This window comes from Thermobia domestica, chromosome 8 (genome assembly GCF_964235325.1).
Source record: "Thermobia domestica chromosome 8, izTheDome1.hap1.1, whole genome shotgun sequence".
NCBI classification, from domain to species: domain Eukaryota; kingdom Metazoa; phylum Arthropoda; class Insecta; order Zygentoma; family Lepismatidae; genus Thermobia; species Thermobia domestica.
Window position 1 is genome coordinate 3,436,103 of NC_137461.1, and position 21,246 is coordinate 3,457,348.

Below are 21,246 nucleotides of genomic sequence, written 5' to 3' on the forward strand. Positions count from 1 at the left end.
AGCTTAGAACATAAAAGGAAAATAAATTAAAATATAAAAAATCGGTGGCATTCGCTGGTTACAAGACATAATTTAACGTGTAATTTTCATTAGAAAGGTACACATTAGAACAGCCTTTCATTTCCGAGAATTGAATACACAGAAAGAGATAAACACTTATTTGCATGTATTTTAAAAGTATTCAAGAGAAATGAGCATATTCTGTGTTCTTCTTCTTCTTCTTTCACTCTCTACATTTTAAAATGTTTGTATGTCACGTGCAGAATAGTAATTGAAGAAAGAAAAAGTAAAGGAAGCCATTTTGTGTCCAGAAAATTTTTCATCCATGGGCAATCTACTACAGTTAGTAGATACACTCATTTGACGTTCCGCTCACGACCAACCAACGTTTAAAGAAAAAAAATGTTAGCCTGTGAAAAAAAAATGGCCAAACACCAGCTGCAGACATCGCTGAAGGAAAAGGAATAGCTGCAATGAAATGTTTTTCTTATTTTGTTTTCAGGAAAGGAAGGAGTGAAAGGGGAGGAAGTAAATGAAGGGGTGGCTATATTTTCCAGACAGGGGGAGGAGAGACAGATGGAAGCTCTCTGCTTCTTACCTTTTGATTCATGTTCTTCGAAATTTCTAAGCTACTGTAGTAAATAGTGAAAAGTTAGGCTTTTTCCACTGCCTTTTTACACATTTTTAAAACTATTTAAACCATATAAATGTAATTGTGTAATACAATGTATTACAATATCTAATGTTTTAGAAGTGTTGCCTCTAGCTGAGAAATTTAGCTGTTTACGAAATTAAAGCTTACTGGAAAACAAATTCCTTGCAATAATTTTAAAGAAAGGAGATACTCTACAGAACTTTTTGAGATACTATAATATTTTTATACATTAACCCCTTACCGCATACCGTGGCATATATGGCACATACCCTTTTTTAAACTTTAGCTTTTGTGTGATTTATCAAAGGCACTAAATGACTGTTTTGTCTGCTGTGTGAGATATTGACGTGTATGAATAAGAGATTTTGGTGTCATCTCGCATGTTCTTTGTGAGTTGTAAGTGTATCATATATAACACTTACTTATTTCTCATCGGAATTAAGTGAAAAATCTAAAATTCATGTTTTAATTCATTTTTCAAGTTCCCATATGAGGATTTCCAATACTGATGATTTTTTTTCGCTAAAAGAAAAAAAAATCATGCAGAAAGAGGTTAATATTAGTTGTTGTAAAATGAAAATGAATTTTTAATTTTAACGTCTCTCGGTTGTGCCTTTTAGGGTAAAAAAGATGGGTAAATAAATGAAAGTGAGTGATTGGGAAAGAGTAGGTGAAATACGAATATGAGATGAAATGGGAGAACCTCGAGAAAACCCACGGACCTGGTGTTGTCCACCAGAAAACTCGCGTGGCCTGTAATCGAACAACAGACACCTAGCTTGATTTAACTTGACTTGATTCTAAATTCTTGATTGAAGAAGTTGTATATCCACAACATTAGTATTTACTCAATTTTAGATGTTCAGAAGAACATAGTAAGAAAGCAGACATCTTTTTTCTACAGACAGAACAATTTAACATTGGTTCATTAAATTGATGTAGAAGACTGTAATACATAGTTACCGTAATTTTCGAAACTTTGCTGGTCAATTTTAGGCACATATGGAGAATCATATATTAATTCGTTAATATATATTAATTCGTAATTGTGATTACATTAGAAATTTTGCATATTAATACTTAAATTAGTTACAAGTAATGTAGATTATAATGATTACTGTAAATGTATTTTAATATGTTTATCTTTTTGTATGCCGGCTAGACGATGATGATGACAAATGAATGCAATGGTGGAATGAATAAAGAATGAAGGAAGTGGGAGGAAACGGGAGAACACCGAGAAAAACACACAGTGTGTGCCCACAACAGAGTTGGCGTGGGTCAATGAAAACTTGACCCACGACCCACTGACCCACCACCCACGGTGACCCACTCTGACCCACAGTAGTAATGGGGGGAATACATTGCCTTTTTAATGAACTTTTTCCTAATTAAGGACTAATTAAGCCGTATTTACTGGCCCGTATGGCCATATTTTGGTACTAAACGAAAGGGTTAACCCGGAATATAAGGATATTTTTGCATATTAATTAGGTAAAACTAGGTCATTTTAATATTTTTGCATATTAATTAGGTAAAACTAGATCATTTTTAATGATATGCATGAAAACTAGAGCATTTTAAGTGGGCGTGGCATTTTGATATCGTTTTAATTGGAGCATATTTTTTTTAATTATTCATAGCATGCTAATGTATGCAAATTTACCTGAATCCTGATTAATATTAATTTTTGTTAACCCTTTAACTATTTTATTGACCGGGGTATTATATACTATAATACATGTATAAATAAATACATATAATATTTACTTACCGATGACGTCACCACATCCTTTGGAGAATCACATTGAACGAACTGCTCCGATTCTTTACGAAGAACGGTGATACCGGAACCGGACTCGCGATCGCGGAGTTTTTTTTTTTTTCGGATAAAATGCATGTGTTCGCAATAGCTTACACTATGCCTGTTGCAAATTTATTTCTGATGTTGGATCCTATTCCTGTGCTTACTTTATTTTCTTATTTTTGTTTGAGTACATTTGACATTTTATTTAATCACTGAATTTTTCTATGGATTTTAATATTATATAATAAAGTAGAAAATAAATTATTCCGTAATTATTCTTTACTTGACCGAAATATATTATATAAAAGGCTGAAAAGAACAGTACTACCATCTATTTTTAAAAGAAGGAAAGATTTGCTTGTTAAAACTAGATGCTTTCGTTTATGTTACGTAAAACTTACCGAATCCAAAGATTTTTGCCGTCGGAGAGTAAAAAGGTTGAGGATGATAGGCCCTCTTTCGGCATTTTTTTGAATTACATGGAAACATGAATGGGAACACTTTTTTGTGTGTGGACGAGAGGATAAAGGGTGTGCCGACAACCTTGGAAAATAATGGAACCATGTTATTGATTGACACTTGTACGGATATAGGGAGAGCTTTAGAGGGGGGAACGGTGTTCTTAGAACTTAATGTAGCTTCATAAAGTCAGGTAGATCAGGTATACTTGACCGCTGAAGAATAGAAAGCTTATTTTTGCTTGTTTTGACAAGTCCGTGAGAGAGAGTGTACACAGAAGAAATTCCAAGTATTGGAACATATGTGACATGTATTTGATGAAAATATATTGTTGGTTTTATGATTTGGAACCGTGTAGCTGCGAAAGAATTTTGAAGAATTTGATTGTTTTACAATGAGGCGCGAGGAACACAGTTACATTTTTTTATTTTTATTTTTATTTTTTAAGACTCACTAGAGTTTTGATTGGAGAATGGCAATCGGTTATATTGTTTGAGAAACATTTTAGAAAATGCAAAGATTTTTTTTTTCCTTTTTACCGAGTCCTTGAAGAAATAATTGAGAGTACCGTTTGACGTAAATCTCGTAATATGTTATTTTTAGTTTGAATGGACACAGCAATTTGAAGTTATTTTGCTCATCTGGAGAAAGTGCGTATTATCTTAGGTATTATGGGTAGGCAATATATTTTTTTAAGTAAAGTTTAACGGGAATTCCAACATTTAGGATTCCTGTTTTTTGTGTACTGTGAAAAAAGACAATTTAGGGACGCTGCATTTTTTACTGATATGAGACCCTACCATGGAAAAATACGCCTTCTTTGAAGTATTTGAACGATAAACTAAGGTTACACATTGCCTCTTTTTACGTTTTTTTTTTTTTTTTTTTTTGTACGCATATGAGAGTCATAAAGAAATTTTACTCGTCCCTTTTTGTTTTGGGAAACGTTCTCTGAAAGAAGAAAGAGAGAAGAGGTGGGAATAAAAAATGTTGGATAATAACTCACCTCAAGTTACCTTGGAAACGAAATAACAGGCTGTGAATTACTTTTGGAAATTGATTGGCGGGAATTAAGGTAGCTGTTGGACCCTATTGTAAACCTTCGGATCACTAAGGGACGAAAAGAAGGAGAAAAGTTATATTTTAAGTATTGTTTGTTGTCCCTATTTTTTTCTCAGCTTTTTTAGTTGGCAGCATGTTTTATTCTTGCTCACTTTAAGGAAGAACAGGATTTTTTACCTTTTGTGCGCCCACTTTTTTCTTTTTTAGTGGGACTTTCATTTTTTTTGTATTGCATTATTAACTTGCTATGTCTTGTTTTGTCAGGAAAGGCAGGGGGTTGTGTTAAATTGATGTTTTGAAGTTGAGACTGGAACAAGTTGTATACTCCCTCTGTTTCTTTGAAGAACGGTATAGGATTTTTTTTTCTTTCTTTCCGTTCCCTTATATAAGACTGGATTGTGAAAGTCAGAAGATTATTTTTGTTTATGTGTGCGTGTGAAGTTGTGTTTTTGCTGTTTGTAAATACTTGTGTCTCAGGACTGAAGTTTGAACCAGTCATCATCATCATCATAGGTATTCTGCCTTTATTGGCAGGTCCATATTTGAACCAGTAAGGTAAGTTATTATTTTTATTAATTTAGTTATGTTTCAATGTTAGGATATTGCAGAATTAAGATTCCACATTAACTTAAATATACTACGATTTAGATACAGTCTTTATGTATATGGAGAAAGGCGGTTTGTTGAATATAGTATTTGAGGAGGGAAGAAATGATTATGGAACTGACCTGGGACCATCCCAACATTTGCGTAGTGTAAATACAAGAAGGCTGAAATATTTTTTTATAGTTTTGGTTGATTTTGCGATTGGAATTTGTGACTGCTTAGACTGAGAACTACAATAGATATAATGTTGGAAAATATATATTTAGCATACTGGTTATTTGTATCAGTAAGAATTAATTTTTGACATCAAATAGACGGGCGTTAAGAGTTGTGCAATACGTAAGATAGGCCTATATGAAACGTGGACCTATATTTACAAAGTTATATTACATATCTTGAGATTTGAACTATTGTTGGGAATGCTGCTATGTTTGTGCACAATAAGTGTTACTTGATTTAATTTCAGTTTAACCTCCCGTTCAGTAGCTAAGCTATATGAGACCTGGGCCTGTATTGTATTTATATATGAGGACCATAGCACATAGTATTTAGCCGATGTTGTGTTACTTAAAGAAACACCAGCTTTTTAGAATTGTTCCCTCAAGAGCCGCCAGTGCTGGAAACTTTTTGCTTGCTGTACACAGGTCTAAAATTTTTTAGTGCTTACTCTTGAAAGTAATTGGAGACAGGAGTAATGCCTCTTTTTTAGCAACAATATATGATTTACGAGAGGAAACAGAAGTGAAAATTTTAGGTTTTTATATTTGTAATTGAATTTTCAAAATTTGAGGGGGGAGGAGTTTATTTATGTTTGTACAGTTTTTTGCCCTTACTTATATTGTTGAAAGCGAGAACATACTATAGAATGTATTTTAGATAGAGTATGGCATTGTTTGGAACTGTCAGATACCTTTTTTTTTTTTTTTTTTTTTTTTTTGGAGAATCACACTGTAAGAACACTATTATAACGGATACACATAGTATATTTTATTCGTGACATCTGTAGTAAATGCTGCTTATTGTAGTGGTGTATAAAATCATTAAGCGTAATAGAGAAATTGAATTGTGGCCTGCTTTATATGGGAAGAATAATTGGAAAGAGAAAAGCGTAGTAGACATTATTGCGTGATATTTGAAAATCAATGAAAATGATATGCTTAAAAAGTGTGATCCTACAATTAGGAACAGAGCCAGGCTCCGGACCCCAAGGCTCCAGGGAACCCCAGATATATTTTTTTTTTATGCTAATTAAGTATTATAGGTTTTAGACAGATGGTATTTTTTCCGCTTGTGGTATTACTATAGCTAAGTCTTTTTTCACTAACGATACTTTTGTTTGCGATGGGGTGTTTGTATTTGGCATTTGCGTGTTACACTATATACATGCACTGAACTGTTAATAATGAATGTAATTATTGTAATCGCGGAGCACATTAAAACATTATAGTATAGTTTTGACAAGCCTATGAAACAACAAAGAAAATTTACGCACTGTAATTATTCGTAAGATTGGGGGGCCTCAAAATGATAATCCGCCTACTAGTTTACATTGAATGAGACAAAGAGATAAAAGAGGAAGACAGAAACTTATTGCTAATATCTATAGTATTATTTTCCATTTTAATATGATTTGGTAGGATGTGAAATATTTTTTTAAAGTAATATGCCGTGAAAATGTATTTTAGGCTACGTACTGTATCAGCACAACGCTGCATTACATACACAAAAGATAGTTTTAATGTTATAATTTTGGGGGTTTTTAAAAATAATATTGTTTTCTATTATTACTGACTAATTTATTTTAGATGTGGAACATTTTGTATAGCTTGGCTACATGATTTAGAAGAGATATTGAGGTTGGCTGAAAATTTAAATAATAGCAACTGTAGTTCTTTGTTAGAAATTGTTGTTGGGAGCGGGGTCCTTCTTTGTTTATTGTATGGAGAGTAAAGGTAATGTATAACAGGAGTAGGAATTGTACGATTATCTTACTTGTTTGGCAAGAAGAATATTGTGTTATTTGGATATTACACCGTCCTTCATTAAATCCTGAATAATAAATGTATTTCTTTTGAGACGATGATAGATTAGTCAAGCTAACTAAAACTGAATTTCTGTACATTTTTCTTTGCAAGATCGGAAGGAGAACGAATGGAATTTAGATAAGTTTTTTTATTCTGTATAGTAACTAAGCTGAACTAATTAGAATAAGTATTAATACTATTATAGCTACGTTGCTATATTGCGAAAGAAACATAGGAAGTTTGACTTGAAAAGTATTTACACTTTTTGAGTGTATCAAAGGCAGGAGGGTGGAGGAGAAGAGACGGATTTTATAAAGTAAAAATCAATTAAATTGTTGAGGAAAATAGTGTACGTATATACTCCTTTAGGCAATACTAAGGAGGGAGAAAATTCACGAGAGGAAAAACAGACACTTGCTTGCAATAGAAATTAATTTAATATTGCATTTTGGGAGCTATTATTTGTTTGCGGTATACGTAAGCAGTAGCGTAGCCAGGATGTGTATTTGTGGGGCCCAACTGGTGTTAGTTACATATAGTAACATTACAAACAAAAAAATATATAAACATAAAAATACCTCTTTGGGGAGGCAGCCGACCCCTCTGCCCTCCTTCCCTATCCCACTGCACGTAAGAGGTTTGGTAATGCCTCAGAGACCCGCGATAGTTTGCATTGAACTGAATTATTAAGTAATTGTTAGAGCAGGGAATCAACAGAGTTCTTACTCATATGAGATGGAAATATGGGGTAGCGGTATTTTGACGGGGTGTGTGTGTATATTGGAAAGTAATTCATTTCTTTGATAAAGAGATGTATTGAACATGAAATAAAGATTGATTTAAAAAAAATGTAGGAATCCAAAATTAAAGATAGCAAGATCTAATCTAGTAATTGGTAGATTTATGCGTTCTTCTAGTGGGAGATACATGGTGATTACTGGATATAAGACAAATCTTTCAAATGTTGGTGTGGAGAATATAGGTGTATGGTGCGGGACAAATGGATGTAGAGTTCAAACGAAGAGATTTCTATTTTTGATTTAACTATTGACCTAACGCCGCGAGAGGAAACCTATATTAATTGATGCACCATACATATTACAAAATGTGGGTATGGAGAATAACAAATATATTTTTTTCACGAGCTTTGCTTTTTTGTTGGCTGCATCTAGATATTATTTATTGGTCTTCTTTTTACTGATTTACCTTCTACCTTATCCTCTTTTAGCATGGTAGTACCTACTATTTTATTTTCCGGGGCACCCATGAAGCTTTTATTGATTGCTAAAAATCTTAAGAAATTGTTTATGAATAACACACTTTATTGACTTACGGCCGAGAAATTTCTAATTAGCACCAATCAAACGTTTGCTTGGCTTTTTTCAGAAGTTTCTGTGACTAGTTGTTCATGATTAAAAAGTAGGATGCTATCAGTAGTATGAATCTTTTTAAAGAATTTTTTCACTATATAGCGAGTTAAAAGTATGACGCGCTTTATAGTTATTTTGACTGCTTTTGGTTTGTAATGGTAACAAGCCTAATTGCAATTAATACTTTATTATTTTAGGTATTCTTAGTATAAAGAAAGAATACTAGATTTAGGGGCGAAAACACTATGGGGAGGGAGTTAACAAATGATATCCATGTTCGTATACTACATAGAATGGTATAGCAGTTGTATCAATGATTCAGTTTGTGTTGCAATGAATTTTACGAAATGTGAGTATGGAGAAAATAAATTAATTTGAATATAAGGAAATGTTACGAAATGTTGGATTCTTGTTTTAGTATAGCAACCAAATGAGAATTTGATGATAAGGACACATAAAATTAGGACACAAATGAAGAAGCAAAACAAGGGAAATATTTTGTAATATCGATAAACGTAAAGAGGTGACGGTGACTTACAGTAATTATTGAATGTCAGAATAAGCATATGGCTCGTACGACATGGTATCCAACTGTCGTTTTCTATGAATTTGATTTTTTCCTCTTGGTATTACATGTAGCCTTTGTCTTACTTTGACATTACTATTTTTTTGACTTCTAACTAAACTTTACCTAACTTATGTCCTGATTTGATGTACGTAATTGCTGTCCTTTTAACTAGGCTTTTAGATAGTTTATTTTTCCTTTTGTTTAAATTAGTAGTGCATGTTTAACTGATTTTTAACTTATTTTCCTAATTTAACATAACCTATTCAGCTTACTTTTACCTTGCAAGTAATATAATTCTTCTTCATTGTCGCACATGGTGATAAATATTTTCCTTATATGATTTCATGCCTATAAATCTTCATTTTCTGTTATCCACTACTGTTCCTGATTTTATTTCCTAACGCGAACTAAATTTAATTTATATTATTTCCGGTTTGCTTTTCATAGTAATTGATCCTCAACTGAAACATCACTTGACGCTGCTATACAACACTTATTTTTCTCACATCCAACTCTGAACGAAAACTTAATTTAACGAATTTCCACTTTGATTTGTTAGTCATTGGTTGGTATCCAATACTGCTTGACGGTAATAAATATAAATTAATTTACATTTTCTAAGATCTAGGCTTTCCTAATGTAATCGACTTAGCATACGTCGAATGACCTACTTTCTTCCTTTTGTAATGCACACCTTTTACTTGCATGCCTAAGCAAAATTACTCCCTCTCTGCTTGTTTTTACTTTCTGTTACTGTGTATCTGATTGCTTGAGTATCTATCTCTCTTTCTCCTCTCTCTCTCTTCCTCTTTTCTCTCTCTCTCTCCCTTTTTACATATATCTGTAGTTTGTATGTTGGCTTCCTTTCTGCTTGCTTTTACTTTCTGTATGTATTTTACTATGTATCTGATTGGTTGGGTATCTGTATATCTCTCTCCTGCCTCTCTACTTGTTTTACTCTCTGTATGCATGTCTATTGACTATCGCTCTACTTCTTTTGAGTATCTGTAGTTGTCTCAGTGCACAGCTTTGCTTGCATGCCTAAACAAAATTTGCCCCCCTTTTTGCCTGTTTGTACTTTCTCTATGTAATTCTACGTATTTGAGTATCTGCTTGCTTGAGTATCTATCTCTCTCCCTCTCTTCCTTTTTTTTCTCTTTCTCCCTCTTTACATATATCTGTAGTTTGTATGTCTTCCTTCCTGCTTGCTTTTACTTTCTGTTACTGTGTATCTGTTTGCTTGAGTATCTGTATATCTCTCTCCTGCCTCTTTTCTCTCTCTCCCTCTTTACATATATCTGTAGTTTGTATGTTGGCTTCCTTTCTGATTGCTTTTACTTTCTGTATGTATTTTACTTTGTATCTGATTGCTTGAGTATCTATCTCTCCTCTCCCTCCCTCTTTACATATATCTGTAGTTTGTATGTCTTCCTTCCTGCTTGCTTCTACTTTCTGTTACTGTGTATCTGATTGCTTGAGTATCTGTATATCTCTCTCCTGCCTCTTTTCTCTCTCTCCCTCTTTACATATATCTGTAGTTTGTATGTTGGCTTCCTTTCTGATTGCTTTTACTTTCTGTATGTATTTTACTTTGTATCTGATTGTTTGATTATCTATCTCTCCTCTCCCTCCCTCTTTACATATATCTGTAGTTTGTATGATGGCCTCCTTTCTGCTTGCTTTGAATCTCTCTATCTCTCTCTCTCCTCCCTCTTTTCTCTCTCCCTCCCTCTTTACATATATCTGTAGTTTGTTGTCTTCCTTTTCTACTTGTTTTGAGTCTCTCTCTCTCTCTCTCTTTACATATATATAGCTGTAGTTTGTATGTTATCTTCCTTTTCTACTTGTTTTGAGTCTCTCTCTCTCCTTGTTTTGAGTATCTGTATGTTTCTCTCTTTACGTATCCTCTATTTGTTTTCACTTTTATGTATGTATTTCTTTCTATAGAATGAAGAGTTTCACAGAAGTTGAGTTTCACAACTTTATGGAACCTTAAGCTACTACAATTTAATCTACCCTAATTTTGACACTTGGTCTTCTAAGTAATCTTTATCTACATTTTCAGTTAACTTATTCATGATTTTCATTTTTGTTAGTAGTATGCCTTTACATTGGTTTTCAAGATGCTCTAACTTATTTCTGTGCTTGGTATTATTTGTCTCTCGTCATTCGTAGTTCTTGGTAGATTTTTTTGCTTGTTTTCCTTAGTGATCTCATGTTGAATTCTTTGATTCGTATTTGATGCTTTTGGTATGATCTAACCTAGATGACCTGAATAATTTATTTTGAATTAATTTAAGGTTTTGATAATAGTGTCCTTGATTGCACGCTTCATTCTTCTTAATGTAACTTATTACTTTTTAGTTGTGCTTGCTACCCAATATATTCTTTGTGCCTTTTTTCTGCTTGCTTTTTTCTTATAAATGCAACTAAGTAAAGTTTCTAGGCTTTGTTATTTGTTAATTAGCCAATATGAACCTCATACTTGATTTTTTCCTGGAATGTTCTTATCCTGAACTAGTTTTAATCTATTTGAAAAGCTTTCTGTCCCCCTTGTTTCCTATTCTATGTCTGTTATCAATCCTATTATTAGATACCTTTATCCCATATTAACTACTACTACTACTACTATTACTTGGCTGAATCCCTAACCAATTTACTACTGGTATTTCTTAACATGCATGAATGCTATTTTATTCTGTTCTTTAACCTAACCCAAGCTATTTCTTATCGCCTATTTTCTTTGTCCAGCTATCCTATGTTTCTATCTGTGATTGTAACTTTTATTGTTATTTTTTTCTGTTTTTGTGTCTAACTCAAGTTTCTTTCTTAGGTTTTGTCATCTGTCTTTATGCATGCTTTTGTTTCTGTGTATAAATCAAGTTTCCTTCTTATGTCTTCTTTTCTAATTTTCTCTTAGTATTCTTTTCTAACTTTCTCTTAGTATTCTTTGTACTCTAACTAAGTATTCGTAAAATTTTTATAATGGTTTCATTTAGGTCTCTCATTAGAACACTCGGAACTTACAAAATATTCCATTGACATCACCTGTGCCTACTTACATATACTCCGATTGCTTGGCTCCTCCCCTACTGTTTTCTGTTAGCTTCGTATTCTGTAATACTCCTATTTGAAACTATCATTGATATAAAACTACTGAAAAAACTAGCTCATTCTAATCTCATCTTATATAAAAACCAAATGTAAGCTATGTTCTTATAACCACTTCAGAAATATATCTTTTGACGCACTTAATAAAATGTTAGTGATCACAGCATTCTTTCAATTTATATATACGCATTAGGCATATTGTATACTAACATATAAGATAGTGTATAGTATAAATATAGATATTATATACGTACGTAGTAAGGTATAAGATTATATACTATAATGTATACTACATAGATATTCTTAGTACTACATATGTTCTAACACATGTTATGTTATATTTTAGGTTACCCTTTGCAAAACTAGTATAACTGAGCATCAGAAGTACCAGAGGAACAGGATATCTTTCTGCTACCAACGGTATGTTTCTTAGCATTTTTCTTCTTTCGCAACTATGTTGCTCTTCCGTCTAATTTATTAGAAGAATATAAATAATTAGTAGGATCACACACATTAGTACTTTCGAAACAAGTTTCTCTTTATGAGTTTTCGTAGAAAACGAATCTGTTAATAATACGAGAGAATAAAAGATACGACCCAATAAATAAATAAATAAATAAATAGAGTTTACGTAGTAAAACGAACTATCTAAAATTCCTATGAAAGCGAATTATTTACAAGTTCTCAAATGAAATTTGCTCTTTAAAATTTTAAAAAACGAGTTTGTGTAACAGACGAGAGAATAAAAGATACGATCCAATAAAAAAATAAGGAGATTTCACTGAAAACGATCCGTCAAAGTTATGAAAGGAACATTGAAAGACCAAGTAGAAATAATCAAACATGTAAGAAAGAACATTGAAAGACCAAGTAGAAATAATCAAACATCTAAGAAAGAACATTGAAAGAACAAGTAGAAATAATCAAACATCTAAGAAAGAACATTGAAAGACCAAATAGAAATAATCAAACATCTAAGAAAGAACATTGAAAGACCAAATAGAAATAATCAAACATCTAAGAAAGAACATTGAAAGACCAAATAGAAATAATCAAACATCTAAGAAAGAACATTGAAAGACCAAGTAGAAATAGAAAGAAAGAAAGGTTAGTTTAAGTTACTTTGATTAAACATTCTAATATTCACAGCATAGCTGCTCTACGGAATATGTGTTATTTGAAATAACACGCAAGAAAAATAAAATGAATTTTCTTTAATGAAAACAAGAGAATAAAAATAAGAAATAATTCATAAACATATTAGGAAAATAAATTACAAGTGTTACTTAGTAATGTTTCTTTTGTTTCAGGGCAACCAATTGGAGATTGAAAACAACTGCCAAGTAGAAGTTGTAACGGAATTCAGAATTCCAAAGTATCAAAGTTCACACAAGTAAAGTAAGTATCATTGACGACTTTTAATAGTTTGTGCTTAAGAAATTTTTTCACATGCATTATTTTTTATAACAAAGTTTGTAGCATGCAGATTACTTTCAAATTATTTTTATTAGCGTCAGTTATTTTTAAGATCATGCATTTGTTTTGCGCAACATAAACTTTGTAACATGATACCAATTACAGCATACAGTTTTTTGTCATGAAATTTGTTTCGTGCTTGTATTTTCTTGAATATATCTTTCTTTGAATTTATTTTTGTTCACAATATACATTTAAGTTTATTCAGCATACAGCTGTTAACAGCAGTTTAAATTTTTATTTCTGATTTGAAGTTTTGTCATGCTTAAATATTTTTCAACATGCATTCCTTTAAAAATTGTAGCATGCAGCATAGTTAAATGTTTGCATCATATACTTTCATTACATGCAAATTAATTTTAATTATACAATTACAAGAAAAATATTTTCATTATATGTTACGTGTAAGTTAAACGCATACCAAAAATTTCGACAGCATGCATTTAATGTTTGAAATACTTTCATTACATACAAATTATCTTCCAAACATATAGTTTAGTAATACAGATTTTCAAATTTTACATTCTGAATATAATTTTCATGCAAAGTAATATTGTCTTCCTTTATTATTACAGCATTCACGCGTTTCATCAACTGAATTTACCACACTCGGGTAACACCATCTAAGAACATTTAGATAAGGTTTCTCCTGTTTGCCCAGCGGCGGTAACTGTTCACATATATTTTTTGTCAAACTTTAAAAGTTGTTAATAAACAGAAAATATTTTGTTACATAGATGAATTAATAAAAAGAACAGGATTTTAATCTAATGAAAAACAAATATAAAGAATATATGAGGATTAATTACACAAAAACAACATAATTATGAAGAATTGAATTTTACAATTAACATAGTTTGATGAACGATTGCACAAAAATTTTTCAAAACATTTTTATTTTTTAGTTACACTTTTAATTTTGCAAGTTTAATTTTTAAGCTTCCATTATGCATTTTGTGTTTTGAAAATGCATTTTCCCTTTTAACTTTTATTTTTAATTTTGAAAATTAGATTTTCATTTTATGACACCTTTTTAGTTTACATTTCTGCATTTTTAATTTTGTTTTACATTTTTGTTTTAAAATTGCATCTTCGTTTTTTAAACTTGTATTTTTTAATTTAGTATAATGTAAATACATTCCTTATACGTATAACAATTTCAAAGTATCGCTACAAGTAAATTAGAAATTTGTAAAGTTTAATACTACAAGACATTCTTAATTTTATCAGTTAGAATATAACCGGCTATCAAACTAGAAGATAAAAATATCATTAACAGTTACTTAATGAAGACTAACATTACAAGTGATTAACTTTTTAGTAATAAACAAATCATGCATTACAAAATATATTAAAACAAAGTTTAAAATTGTATCATAAAAACTACATTATCCTAAAAATATTTAATGTGTGTGTTACTTTTGTTTGCTTATACATTTCATGTTACTTTTTACAATTTTAATTGGTACGATTCCTATGGAAACTCGGAACAATCTATGATTGTGAATATATTAAAAATTCTTTCAGAAACTCTGTTTATGTATTCTATCGTTTGTTACACAAACTTGTTGATAAAATGTTGGGATCCAATAAATATTCCACTTGCTTTGCAAATTCAGAACACTCTTTGAGTGTGAACTGATACATAAATTATTTTAAAGTAATTATATTTTTCTAACCTTTTTATTTGGTTTTAAGTTCATTTAATCTCTGCTATTTTTCTATACTATTCCTATTAATTCTTTTGTTATACTTTTTCATTTGTTTGTTATTTTCTTGAAGTGATTTGTAATAATTGGCGATCTTGGTTTTCTTTTCTTTTCTTTTATTTTTCTTTCTTCTGTTTGTGTTTGGTAGTAATTCTTTTCTATGCTATTTATATTTTAACTAACTAGATAACTAACCTGATTTTATTTCATACTAATTCTTTTGTTTGTGTTTGCTACTATTTCTATTTTCTTTTTATATTTTAACTAACTAGATAACTAACCTGATTTTATTTTCTTTTTCTGTTTTTTGTGTTTGGTAGTAATTCTTTTCTATGCTATTTATATTTTAACTAACTAGATAACTAACTTAATTTTTCTTTCTTTCTTCTGTTTGTGTTTGCTACTATTTCTATTTTCTTTTTATATTTTAACTAACTAGATAACTAACCTGATTTTATTTCATACTAATTCTTTTGTTTGTGTTTGCTACTATTTCTATTTTCTTTTTATATTTTAACTAACTAGATAACTAACCTGATTTTATTTTCTTTTTCTGTTTTTTGTGTTTGGTAGTAATTCTTTTCTATGCTATTTATATTTTAACTAACTAACTAGATAACTAACCTGATTTTATTTCTTTTTTCTGTTCTTAGTGTATGCTACTAATTCTTTTATGCTCTTTATATTTTAACTAACTAACTAGATAACTAACCTGATTTTATTTCTTTTTTTTTTGTTGTCTCTGTTTGCTACTAATTCTTTTTATGCTCTTTATATTTTAACTAACTAACTAGATAACTAACTTGATTCTATTTTCGTTCTTTCTCCTTTTGTTTGTGTTTGCTACTATTTGTATTTTCTTTTTATATTTTAACTAACTAGATAACTAACTTAATTTTATTTTCGTTCTTCTGTTTGTGTTTGGTAGTAATTCTTTTCTATGCTATTTATGTTTTAACTAACTAAATAACTAACCTGATTTTATTTTCTTTCATTCTCTCGCTTGCTTTGAAAATTCAAAACACTCTGAGTGTGAACTGTTTAATAATTTGATGATATTTTTCTTTGTTATACTTTTGTTGTTAATTATACGATTGGAAAACTTTTACTGTGTGAAATTAATATTTGATTACCGTTTAAGTTACAAATTATAATAATTATTAATTCAACATGTGATAAACACAAGATTGTAACGGGTATAGATACAAGATTTTTCTGTTTAATGCGATTGCGTACGAGATTTCAAACTGAATGCGTCTGGGTGCGAGATTACAAACTAAATGTAGCTGGGTACGAGAGTACGTTTCGCGCCTATATAAAGCGTGCGAAATCGGCGCGGCCTCAGTTTAGAAGAAGCACTGTTAGGGTGAAGACGTTTTTGATTGAACACTACGAGTTGTAATTGTAAACATACAACAGCTAGATAAAAAATTACAAGATTTTGTCATTTAGTGTTATCGGAAACTGTGAGTGGATAAACATTTAATCACCAATAAGCAGTGTTAGTATAGGATTGCTATTTTAGAAAATATCGGGAATCTTCGGCAATTTTCGGCAAACTTCGTGTTGTATTCTTGGAATTGGGTAGAATTCTTGGAATTTGTAATAACTAAGTCTATATAACGGCGGGAAAATTGCGCGGCGGTCAGTATAGCAGAAGAATTTGTACGGTAAAGACGTCCCTGATTGCAGTCTCCGTGTTGTGATCAACAGTTTATTACGGGATATTGTAAATTGTTTTGGCGGAAAGTAGTGAAGGATTTACCGTTAAACTTTGAAGTATATCTTCGGTAAACACATTGCGGATCATATCATAAAATTCTAATTACCAAACTTCAAGAAGAATTATCAGTGAGTTGATTTTCGAACACCTTGACAATCTTCGGGAAACTTCGTGTGGAGTTCTTGGAATTTGTAATAGTCTACATGTATATAAGAGAGGTCGAATTGCGCAGGCAGTCAGTATTGAAGAATCAGCGAAACAGTGAAGACGTTTCTGGCTGTACGTTGCGTGGATCAATTAACTTGAAGAAAATTTTATTACATTAGATTATAAAATGCATTTACTGGAAAGTGTTTAAGGATTTGCCGATAATCTTAGAAGAATATCTACGGTAAATTTCAAAAGTTACGGAAAATTTATCAATATACTTATCGGAAAGTATTAGTGTAATTGCCGATAAATTTTCAGCTGGATCATCGGTAGACTATAAAAGTTACGAGACAATATCATTTACAAGAGGAATTATTAACTTTATCTTTGGAGTACAGTGTACTGAATATCAATATATAGTGTTAATCTAATATTATTTTACAAATATACTGGTGTAACTTATGAAGATAGTATTTTATATATATTCTTATAGAGGAATATAATATTGTGGTTACAGATGGCGCGCATACAAAATCTTAAGGAACTCAATGATCTGTTGGCCATTCAGGACCGTTGTGGATATGACGCTCCAGATGCTACATATTATACATGGAAACGTGTAGTTGAAAAATATCATTCTATGGGGGTGCGTGTACGTAGTGTGCAATATGATCGACTGTTGCAAGCATTATTTAAGCACTATGGGATTGCTCAGCAACTTATTTTGGCGGGGTGTGAAACTGCTGCCGATATTACCGACCTTTATTGGACAGGGTTCTTTCGCGTGGGTGATATAAAAAATCAGGCTTGCGGTAAGCTCAAACAGTTGATTTCATCAGGTAAAACTAGTGGGTTGTCTGCGGAAATCGCTGGCGAGCTATTAGGTGAACCTGTGAACTTGGCTGGCCCGAGTTCTGAAGAATCACCTGACAATGTTTGGTACGGGTGTGTCAAAATTTCAAGTTGTGAAGAGTGCATTCCGTAATTATGCGTACTTTGGAATTAAGGGAAAGGAAGTAACCATTAAGTGTATGGGTAGTAATGGAATCGTAGACCCGGAAAAACACGTACGAGATTTGTTTGATTTCGTATTGGCCCATACATTAAAGGATGTTGATCAGAACACCTTTGTAGGAATGACTATCGAGAGCACTGCCTCGAAGTTAAATAAGCCTATCTATTTGCCTTGGCGCAAAAAATCGCAATTGAACCCGGAGGCCCTCCTCTCCGTAGTAGAAAACACCCTCAACAGTAATGAGGAGTTCCTAATTGGAGGTAACGTCACCTTTAAGGTGCATAGTGTGCATCTCCGAAAGGGAAGAGGTAAAAGACGGAATCGAACCATTGCAAAATATGCACCATTGGGTGAATTTTTAGAAGATAAATTGGTTACTATGGAGAAGGATGTGTATTGTCTCCCAAAAAGTGTAATTCTTGGGATGGCAAGGGCTGATCAAAAACATGACCATGTGTGTAAGTTGAAAAAGAATCCTGAACGCTTATTAAGGAAAGCAATAAAATTATGCATAAAATTAGGAATTGAAGCTAGCGCTCAAAACGGATGTACTCTCGAAGATGTAAAGAAAATTCAAAACCACCTCACATCCAAGTACCAAATTATTGTCTTTGAAAGGAAGCTTAATAGTCGGGAATTTCATGTGCTATATCCGGGTATAAAGGGTGGAAAGCAAATATATTTATTGTTTGAAGATGCACATTATCAACTCATTGGAAGCGTTCGTAAACTTTTGGGAACGGAAGGTTTTTGCGTACATTGTTTGCAGGGGTATAATAAGTCTGGTATTTATCACAAATGTGAATTCAAGTGCATGTATTGTGATAAGTATCATGAATTATCTACCTCTAACATTAAACGCGAATGTACTGATTGCAATAGATTGTTTTCATCGAATGAGTGTTTCAGCAATCATAAAGATGTATCAAAACGTGGCAAGAGTGTATGCGACCTAGTCAAGGTTTGTAACGATTGTGGCGTAATGTTTGATTTAAGGCGTCGAAAATCTGAGCACAAGTGTGGTGAGCGGTTGTGTAAACCATGCAATATGCATGTAGATCGAAACCATACTTGTTATGTTCAGAATCAAAGCCTTACCCGGGTTGAAAAGTATTTGTATATAATATTCGATGTAGAGACTATGCTACTGGATATGAATGCTAATGGGGAACAAGAACATGAGGTAAATCTTGTGTGTGCACAAGTAATTTGTCACTCGTGCAAGGAAAACACATTGGATGAGTTATGTCAAACATGCGGGGATGAAAATGGAAATCGTGAGTTTTCTTTTAAAACTCTTGATGGGTTTGTTAAGTTTGTGCTAACACCTCGTCGAGAGTTTGAGAAGGTCATTGTGTTATCACATAATGGGAGTCGTTATAACATCCATTTTGTAGCTAAATATCTTACAGTGACCGAGCATCTTTCTGTAAATCTAACAATGACGGGACAAAAGATTACTGAGTTGAGAGTCGGGAACGGTCATATTGTGTTTCGAGATACTTATCTTTACATGGGAATTAAATTATCAAAATTCCCGAAAACTTTAGGCCTGCGCAGTAATTTAAGGAAGGGATCTTTTCCATATTTGTTTAATACACCCGCTAATCAAAATTACATAGGCAAAATTCCGGATCTTGAGTATTTTGATCCCGACAGTTTGTCCCCCGAAGAAAAAACACAGCTAATCGCCTGGCACCAAGAACGTGCTGCAAGTGGCGAGGAGTATGATCTCCAAAAAGTGATGCTTGCGTACTGTCGTAATGACGTAAGAATTTTAGCTGAGGGTGTCATAAAATTCTCAGATCTGATCGAAGAGAAAACTGGCGGTATCCAGTGTTTCATTTCTTCAAGCACAATAGCCAGTCTTGCTATGCATGTCTATTGCGCCCTATATTTACCTAAAGATTCAATTGGTGTGATTCCACCTCTTGGCTTTGATTATCGCGATCAGCAAAGTGTGAAAGCACTTCAATGGTTGCGGTATTTAAAGAAAACAAGAGGTACTGAAATTCAGTCTGCGGAAAATGGCACCGAAAGAAGATTTGGGAAATATAAGGTCGATGGATATGAACCATCTAGTAAGACTGTCTTTGAATTCATGGGATGTTACTGGCACTCGTGTAAATCGTGTTATCCGGAATTACGTCACGAACAACTTGACGAATCCTCGTCTCATCGTGCAATTATGCAACAACGTTATGAGGCAACCATCATTAAATTAAATTACCTACGTAGCCGGGGACTTAATGTTGTTGAAATGTGGGAATGCCAATGGGATGATCAGGTGAAGAAAGACAAGTCCATTCAAGAGTTCATTCGAACTCAATGTAGGGATATTGTCGATCATTTGATCCCCAAGCATGCATTTAATGGTGGTCGCACAGAATGTTTCAACGCGTTGTATGAATGCACTGATGACGAAAGCATTCAATATCTGGATGTTACAAGTCTCTACCCGTGGGTAATGGCTCGTAAGCCGCTGCCAGTAGGTATGCCAAAAATACATAGGGGGCCAGACTTTCCAGACGTGGAAAGTATCCATGGGTAGTCAAATGTACCATCATGCCTCCAAATGATTTGTATTTTCCGATTCTTCCGTATGTGGGTGGCGGGCGATTACTTTTCGGACTGTGCCAGACATGTATGGAGGAGGAAAATGTCAACAATTGCACGCACTGCGATAAGGACAGGAGTATTACTGGTACATTCTGCACCCCAGAACTTCACAAAGCAATAAAAGCCGGATACAAAATACTGCAAATTATAGAAATTTGGGAATTTAACCTGGTTGGCGGCGAGGAGGATAATTCAAATAGTCTGTTTAAAGACTACGTGAATTCCTTCCTAAAAATGAAGCAGGAAGCCTCAGGTTTTCCTGCTCACTGTCAAAGCAAAGGAGACCAGCAAAAATATATTGCAGACTATTATGCCCATGAAGGCATACAGTTAACAGAAGAAAACATTGAATCGAACCCGGGATTGAGGTATATCGCTAAGATATTCCTCAATTCGCTGTATGGAAAATGGGGTCAGAGAACAGACTTACCGCAGACAAAAATTGTTGACAATCCAGAAACATTTTTTACATACCTATTGTCGCCGCAATATGAAGTGCAAACTGTAACGCCCCTTGGTGACGAACACTTGATTGTCACATACAAGGACATCGAGAACGAAAACAAACCGTGGAAGTTCTCGAATGTCGTACTTGACGCGTTTATTACATCATGGGCAAGGCTTCGGCTTCATGACCTATTGACGGCAGCAGGACCAAACAATGTTTTATATTGTGACACGGACAGCATTATGTATGTCCAAAGACGTGATGCTAAGCCCAAGCTTACAACCGGATCTTACCTGGGGGAGCTAACTAATGAAGTTCCAGAAGGGTGGGAAATTGACATGTTCATTGGCTTAGGGGCTAAAAATTACGCGTACCGTTTAAAAGAAATTGGGACGGGGAATTTTGATTATGTATATAAAATTAGGGGAATCACTTTGGACAGTA

The 21,246-nt window shown here is 32.9% G+C and overlaps 1 protein-coding gene across 1 annotated transcript; it reads left to right on the forward strand.

Annotated features, from left to right (window-relative positions):
* Positions 1-4,418: 4,418 nt before the first annotated feature.
* LOC145691533 (uncharacterized) lies at positions 4,419-20,287 on the forward strand. Its single transcript, XM_081766943.1, has 4 exons — positions 4,419-4,538; positions 12,009-12,082; positions 12,973-13,060; positions 17,238-20,287. The coding sequence occupies exon 4, from the start codon at positions 17,653-17,655 to the stop codon at positions 20,284-20,286; it is 2,634 nt and encodes an 877-aa protein (XP_081623069.1). The 5' UTR covers positions 4,419-4,538; positions 12,009-12,082; positions 12,973-13,060; positions 17,238-17,652; the 3' UTR covers position 20,287.
* Positions 20,288-21,246: the final 959 nt, after the last annotated feature.

Coding starts and splice junctions, on each gene's coding strand:
- LOC145691533 (XM_081766943.1), top strand. CDS start 17,653: ATGTTTGGTACGGGTGTGTCAAAATTTCAAGTTGTGAAGAGTGCATTC.